Source organism: Rhincodon typus, chromosome 5, assembly GCF_021869965.1.
Source record: "Rhincodon typus isolate 14 chromosome 5, sRhiTyp1.1, whole genome shotgun sequence".
In the NCBI taxonomy this organism is placed as follows: Eukaryota; Metazoa; Chordata; class Chondrichthyes; order Orectolobiformes; family Rhincodontidae; genus Rhincodon; species Rhincodon typus.
The window spans coordinates 5528455-5536044 of NC_063336.1; the positions used below are offsets into that span (position 1 = coordinate 5528455).

The 7590-nt window shown below is 43.1% G+C and overlaps 1 protein-coding gene across 4 annotated transcripts in view; it reads right to left on the bottom strand.

Moving 5' to 3' along the window:
* The window catches only part of LOC109923370 (serum response factor-like), a 67417-nt gene that overhangs the window by 58642 nt on the left and 1185 nt on the right, over positions 1-7590 (bottom strand). For all 4 annotated transcript variants that reach the window (XM_048597357.1, XM_048597359.1, XM_048597358.1 and 1 more), the window contains exon 2: positions 2660-2926. In XM_048597357.1, coding sequence (XP_048453314.1) covers positions 2660-2926 — 267 coding nt within the window. The remainder of the gene's footprint in view (positions 1-2659; positions 2927-7590) is intronic.

Below are 7590 nucleotides of genomic sequence, written 5' to 3' on the forward strand. Positions count from 1 at the left end.
GACCCTTCTGTCTGACCCTTCTGTCTGACCCTTCTGTCTGACCCTTCGTTCTTAAATTGTATTTGCTCCTTGAAACTGATTGTAAACACTGGCTCTTTAATTTCTATCTCCTTTGTCACCCAGGGTGCTCAGGATTTGTTTGCCATCCCTTTCCCTTTTTTGGGGCAATACAATGACTGCACTCAAACCATCTACTCTTAGAACTCAGCCAATTGTTCAACTACAGATTTGGCATCCCGTTTTGCTTAAAAATCTATCCACCTCAGCCCTAAAAGGATTCAACATTCTGCTTTCACCACCTCTTTAGGAAGAGAATTTCAAATCCTCACAACACTCAAGAGAATGTGTCTCAAATGGCTGACAACTGACTTGAAACCATGATCCAGATGTAGATTCTCCCACAACAGGAAACAATTTCCACATCCACCCTGTCAAAACGAGTCAGGATCTTGTGTTTAAGTCAAGTCATTTCTTATCCTTCTAAACTCTAAGATAGAAACCTAGTCTGTTCAATCTTTCCTCAGAAGACAACCCTCTCAATCTAAGTATTAGTCGAGTGCACTTTCTCTGAACTTTCAATGCATTTGTATTCCTCCTTAAATAAGACCAATGCAGTCCACATACTCCAGACGTCATTTCCCAGTGCCGTGTTGAAGAAGCATAATCTCCCTAACTTTATTTTCAACTCCCCTTGCATTTTATTAACCTTCCTAATTACGTGCTGTGCTTGCATGCTAACTGTGTGATTAAAGCACAGAATTCAATACTCTGCAATCTCTCTCATTTAGAAGTGGTTTTTTTACACTTCCTGCCTAAATGAATAATCATATCTTTATGATTATTCATAATGTTGGTCACTTAACCTGTCAAAATCCCTTTATTATCTCACATCTTTACATAAACTAAATTTGCTAATGTAACACAGGTAGAAAAGTAGCAGCCATACCTTGTTCAGTTCCTTGATCAAACTGGGGTTAAAAAGGGAAGCCCCAGCACTCATCTCTGTGGCAAATTACTCATAACTTGCCAATCAGGCAAAGACTCATTTAAACATATTCTGCTTCCTATTAGTCTATCTGCTAGTCTATCCACTCCATAATCCTTTATTTTCTGCATTATTATCCAAGTACAGTTCTTCTATGTCTATCCCCTTTACCCCAAGCATTTTGGCTCTGTCCTTGTACCTTGAACTTATCAGCTTCTAACATTTTAGCCTAACATGGGTCCCTGCTTTCTGTCTCCCTCTACTATTGAATAAAAGGAGTTAGATTTGCTCTCTTCCAATCTAACGGAACCTTCCGAGTCTAGGGAATTTTGGTAAATGAAAAACAATGCATCAACTATCTCACTAGCCACTCCTTTTAAGTCCATAGGATGAAGTCCATTAGGAGCAGAGGATCTACCAGCCACAGCTCCAATAATTTGCTTAGTAATACTTCTCTGACGATTTGCTGGAATTACTCCCTCGCCGTTCCAGAGGTCATTCATTAATCCTGTCACATTTCACAACACCACGTCTAGAATAGCCTGCTCTCTAGTCAGCTCCAGAACATGCTGTTCTCAGAAAAGCTGTCCTGAACAATCCCATAAACTCCTTTTCTTGGCAACATCTACCCTTCTGATTGACTAGAAGTCACCAGGCAAGGACATGGATTGACCTGCATACAACTGCAACTAGTCTCTAGCCTCTACAGATTCAAACCTTCCAGGCATCTCAGTCCCAGCAATCAAAAGGCCTTTCTTAAATTAAGAACAAAAACAGAAGTTGCTGGAAAGCTCAGCAGGTCTGGCAGCATATGTGAAGAAAGAAAATCAGTTAACTTTTCGGGTCTGGTGACCCTTCCTCAGAACACAAATTAACTTGGTGAATGCAGCCAGAGTATTGCAATTCATGAATCCAACTTCAAAGCACTTATCTTGGCACTGTGAGTGGTGGTACAAGATAATTAGCCTATAATTCTAAATGTCATGTTACTCCCAGCATCTGTCCCCATCTCACTGATATTCACAGCTGCTGATCATACAAATCTTGTAAGTATTTTCTCACACAGCGTAAATTCAAACACAGTGAAAGTTATGTTCTAGCACAGCCCAACAAAATGAGAGTAAAAGCTGCTGTCCTATTACTAGTTCCTCTTCGCCTTGCCCACTCCACACAGTATGCTCAAACACCAACTAGCCCATAGACTCAAGCATGTAGCCGAGATGTCAGAAGACCAGAGGGAGTGATTGGCATCAGCCTGTTCTCTTAACTCTCTCTGTAAAGCCCAGCAATGTTCTCACTTCTAATGAGAAAGTCTGCAGCTTAAAAAAGAAATTCTCCGATTACATCACCGTCAACCGACAGTATGAGCCCACATTATGACATGGTGCATACCTTCCCTAAACCTGTGGGCAACTGTTTAAGTCCAGGATCAAACCTAGGCCCTCTGGAGGTTTGAAACATCTGGTGGGCTCTAACCAGAATCACCTTTGCCAGCCTACAGACAGCGAAAACAACTCTGAAGACTAAGACATTGTTACTCTCTCTGTAATATTGCTTGCTGGCCTATCCCTCATCACTGCTATTGCTACACCACATTCTTTGAACATTATAGGGACCACTCACTGCATGACCACTTGTTATTCTTCTTACCATAATAGCAGTTTTGGTTTTTACCTTATTTTCCCCGCTGCTGTCCGTCTCCGACACCTGATACGTCAGATCAGTTTCTTCAAATCCCGTGGCACTCATCCTCTGATCCGTAGTGGGATCGGAACGTGGTGGGGAATCAGGGGAATTTAAACACGTCTGGATTAATGCCTTCCCTGTCTCACTGGTGATCATAGGCTGCAGTTTTCTTGTAGCGAAGGTATACACGTGTCCTGTCTCACTAGCTACCAGGAGGAGCACTTGGGTACCCGTTAGTGTGGAGAGCTCATAGGCCTGATAATAACAAGACAGGGAGACAACGAAGCAATATTTCATCATTCAATCACACAATGAATCTCAACTACTGAAAAATCTACTCCAGTAAAGAACTAGATAATACAACATGGTGATGATAAATCTCAAAAACAAGAGACAAGCACCTGGGATCCATGTAATATAAAAGGGCACTTAGGGCACGATGTACAAAGCAACATGGTTTTACAAATGGGCAATAACGTCTGTCAAATTTAGAGACTTTTGGGAATGTAACTAGCTAGGTAAATAAGGGGAAACCAGTAAAAGTAGTGCAGGTGGATTTCTGAAAAATGTGACAAAGTACACAAGTTCAATATAGAAGATAAGCAATCATGAATTTGAAGACAATATATTAGAACAGATGGAGGACTGATTAACAGACAAAAAGCAAACAATAGGGACATATGGAGCGTTTTCAAGTTGTCACGTTATAACCAGTGGACTTCCTCAGCTATTTACAATCTGTGTGAATGGCTTGAATGAAGAGACATAGTAAGCTGTGAGAAGGAAACCAAGGCAGCAAAGGTGGGGACAGGGTGAGTGAGTGGACAACAATGTGGTAGATGCAGCAAAATATGGGGAGGGCTAAGGTATTTCAGTTTGGCGAAAAGGTGGGAAACTTGTAAAGAGACACTTAGGTACACTTGTACAAGGGATGCAGCTGGATTGCATGTATCACAAGCAATTAGGAAGGCAAACAGTACGTTGTTGCATTGCACAGGCATTGCATCACGTGTTGTTCTAATATTCAAGCACATCTAATCAATTGTGGGTTTCTGCCAATTATGACCCAACAGGCCCTTGTGCACATGTCCATGAGGCAGTGGGATGTAAATACATGATGGAGAGCAGGGTTCGCTTTTTGCTTTCCTTCTCTGCTGTCACTCTGCCTCATAGTTTGAGCCCATACCCCTTAACAATGATGCAACTGCCATTCGGAACAATGGGTAGCAAGCTCTTCCCACTCTAATGTCAATCTGAAGCAGACCTGGAATTGGCCATCTGAGAGTCAGGAAAATCGGACGTGGTAGGCGAAACATGTTTCAAAAATCTGGACAGTGTTCAGTCTATCAGAATTGATTATGCAGGAGTTAAACCTGAATATTACATCAAGGATGACAAGATTTGTTTGATGGTCCTCCCACAGAATATGGTGGAGGCACTGCTGGTGCAATTTCTCTCAGCCTTTTATGTGTAACTAACTGAAAATGTCCAGGTCTCAATGTAGTACAATAACACTGCAACACCAACTGCTGGAGCTCTGTGTTATTAAACGCTAAAATTTATATAAACTAAGCTGGTGCCATTAATAGTGACATTTAGAGAGAAGTAGGAGAAATGCACAACATACCCCAGAGTCTCTCCTCCAATAAAAATGTTAGCCAGAATATTTGAGCAACCAGGGCTGATTGACGAGTTTTGATTTGGCAACACAGATCAAGTCTATTGTATACAGAGCTGAAGAGATTGACGGCAACTTGAAAATCTGGTGCAGAGTGGGCAATAACACTGCAATCATTTGTCTACAATGGTCAATTTCATTTTGATAAAGATGCAACTGAGGCAACAACATTTTTCACTAGATGGCATTTAATGGTCACACCAGAGCGCAGTGCGCACAGCGCACAGGGCTGCCCATTCCCTTCACACTAGCAAGTCTATTCTCAGCCTGCTCCCAGCAACATCCCTGGTTGAATGTACACTGTCCCAAAGTTATCCACAATATTCCAGAAACAAATCTATTCTCAGGTCGCCCCTTGCATTAGACTTCCTTCAGAATATCAGACAAGATGACCTCCACATCTATTGGTTCTATTATTTAAGAAAGGGAAAAGCCAGAGAACTACAGGCCAGTGAACCTGACGTCAGTTAAGTTGTTGGAGGGGATTCTGAGGGACAGGATTTACATGTATTTGGAGAGGCAAAGACTGATTAGGGACAGTCAAACATCTGCAGTTCTTGCTATCTCTTAGGGATGGTCAACATGGCTTTGTGCATGGGACATTGTATTTTACCAATTTGACAGCTCTTTTGGAGAAGACACAAAGAAGATTGATGAAGGCAAAGCAGGAGACATACGTATGGACTTCAGTAAACAGTCCAAAGTTCCGCATGGTAAACTGGTTAGTAAGGTTAGATCATGTAGAATACAGGGAGATTTGGATACATAACTGGCTTGAAGGTAGGAGACAGAGGGTTGGTGATGGAGAGGTGCTTTTCAGACTGAAGGTCTGTGTGGTCTGTGCTGCAAGGATCAGTGTTGGGTCCGCTGTTTTTTGTCATCTCTATAAATGATTTGGATGCGAGTACAGGAGGAATGGTTAGTAAGTTTGCAGGTGAGAAAATTGCTGATGTAGTGGACAGCAAAGAAGGTTACGTCAGTACAATGGGACCTTGATCAGATGGGCCAGTGGGCTGAGGAGTGGCAGATGGGTTTAATTTAGATAAATGGGAAATGCTGCATTTTGGTAGGGCAATTCAGGACATGCCATCACACTTAATGGTGAGGTCCTGGGGAGTATCACCAAACAAAGAGACCTTGGATGCAGGTTCATAGTTCCTTCAAAGTGGAGTTCCAGGTGGACAGGATTAGTGAAGACGACAACTTGATATTCTTGCCTTTGTTGGTCAGTGCATTGAATATAACAGTTGGGAGGTCACGTTGTGGCTGTACACGACATTGGTTAGGCCATTTTTGGAATATTGCATTCAATTAAGTCTCCCTGCTATAGGAAAGATGTTGTGAAATGTGAAAGGATTCAGAAAAGATTTACGAGGATGTTGCCAGGATTGGAGGGTTTGAGCTATAGCGAGAGGCTGAATAGGCTGGGGCTACTTTCCCTGGAGCGGAGGATGAGGAGTGGCTTTATAGAGGTTTATGATATCAGGAGGGGCATGGATAGGGTGAATAGTCAAGGTCTTTTCCTCAGGGTGGGGGAGTCCAAAACTAGAAGGCATAGGCTTAAGGTGAGGGAAAAGATTTAAAGGGACCTAAGGGACAACTGTTTCACACAAAAGGTGATGCATGTATGGAATGAGCTGCCAGGGAAAGTGATGGAGGCTGGTACAATTACAACATGTAAAAGGCATCTGGATGGGTATATGAATAGTAAGGGTTGAGAGGGAAATGGGCCAAATGCCAGCAAATGCGACTAGATTTATTTCTGATTTCTGGTCAGCCTGGACAGGTTGGACCGAAGGGTCTGTAAATGCTGCACAAGTCTATGACTTTACTTGTGCCAGTGTTTTGGCAGCTAAGGTAAGTTTAACTACCTCTGTTTTCTAAAAAAAAAAAAGCTTGCCTCCCCAGCCTAAAGCACAGTATTTATTCATCATCACCAAGAATGCATTATATTAGAATATTCATCTGGAAGACTGTGATGTGAAGCATATCTAAAAACGATTAAGTTTTCATCTTCTGAATCACTCAAGGTTGGAAACTTGGGAGCACGTTTCAAATGGACTTCTCTACTCACAGATTGTTTGAACTACATTCCCAGCAGTACATTGCTTAAAGAGCTAAGCTCTTCAAGATCACTGCTCCTGCGACAAGGGAGTTTACTCTAACATTATAGTTACGGCTTTTCTTCAAAACATGAGGCGCTGGTCTGGCCCATCAAGGAGTACTGTTTCAATATATATCCATCTGTACAATAAGCCCAGCTGTCTCCCCATCAGGTAGCTCTGTATACATCTACAATACCACTGTCATCATATAGAATCACAGCAACATTATCTCCCACTGTCTACACTTATACTACTGTTGCTACATACAATCATGTGTTACCTCCCACTGCGTAGACCATACCAGTCACCATATAGAAACATATCAATGTGGTACAGTGCTTGTATCAAAATCATTGTCACTATATAGAATGACAGCAACACAATACCTTGTCTATGGTCACAGTGGTGTGGGTATAAAGGACCACAGAAAGACATGACCCTGCAGTGTGTGTAACACTGTAACCATCTAGAACCAGGGCTTTTATCTCCCACTGACCCGAGATAGAATCAGCTGTGTAACAACCTCCCCAGTGATATCTCAAATCTCCCTACAGCCTCAGCTACACCTTCCACTCCTTTCCCTACCCTCCCCAACCCGCTCTCTCCCGCAGCCTCACCTTCCACTCCTTTCTCCTCTACTTTCAGCACCACTTTCCCTTCCCAGTCTCCTCTCCCTCATCCAGCTCACACTACCACATCTAACCACCCACATTCCCGCTAAGACTGCAGCAGCTATCCAACGGACTATTACTAAGGATCATTTGTTTACTTTTCCTCCCGCCCCCCCCCCAAAAGAACTCTTGCACATCGTTTAAACAGATACATCCTCTTGAATGCCTCAACCGTCTTCACAACACTTTGACAGTTCAGTGCAGACCCAAACCACGCACACTGAAACAGTTTTGCTCCCATCACTTTTACTTTTCTGCAGATCACTTAAAAATCTCTCCCTGGAACAGGAGTCACTCCCCTCCCCCCAACCCAGACAAGGAGGCACTCCTCGCCTCCTCCTCTCTCTCTGCCACCCCATCCCCTCCCCTTCTCCGGGACGGGGTTCACTGTTCCCTCCGCCACTCCACTCCCCCTCCTCTCTGGGACAGCGGTCACTCTCCCCTCCGCCACTCCACTCCCCCTCC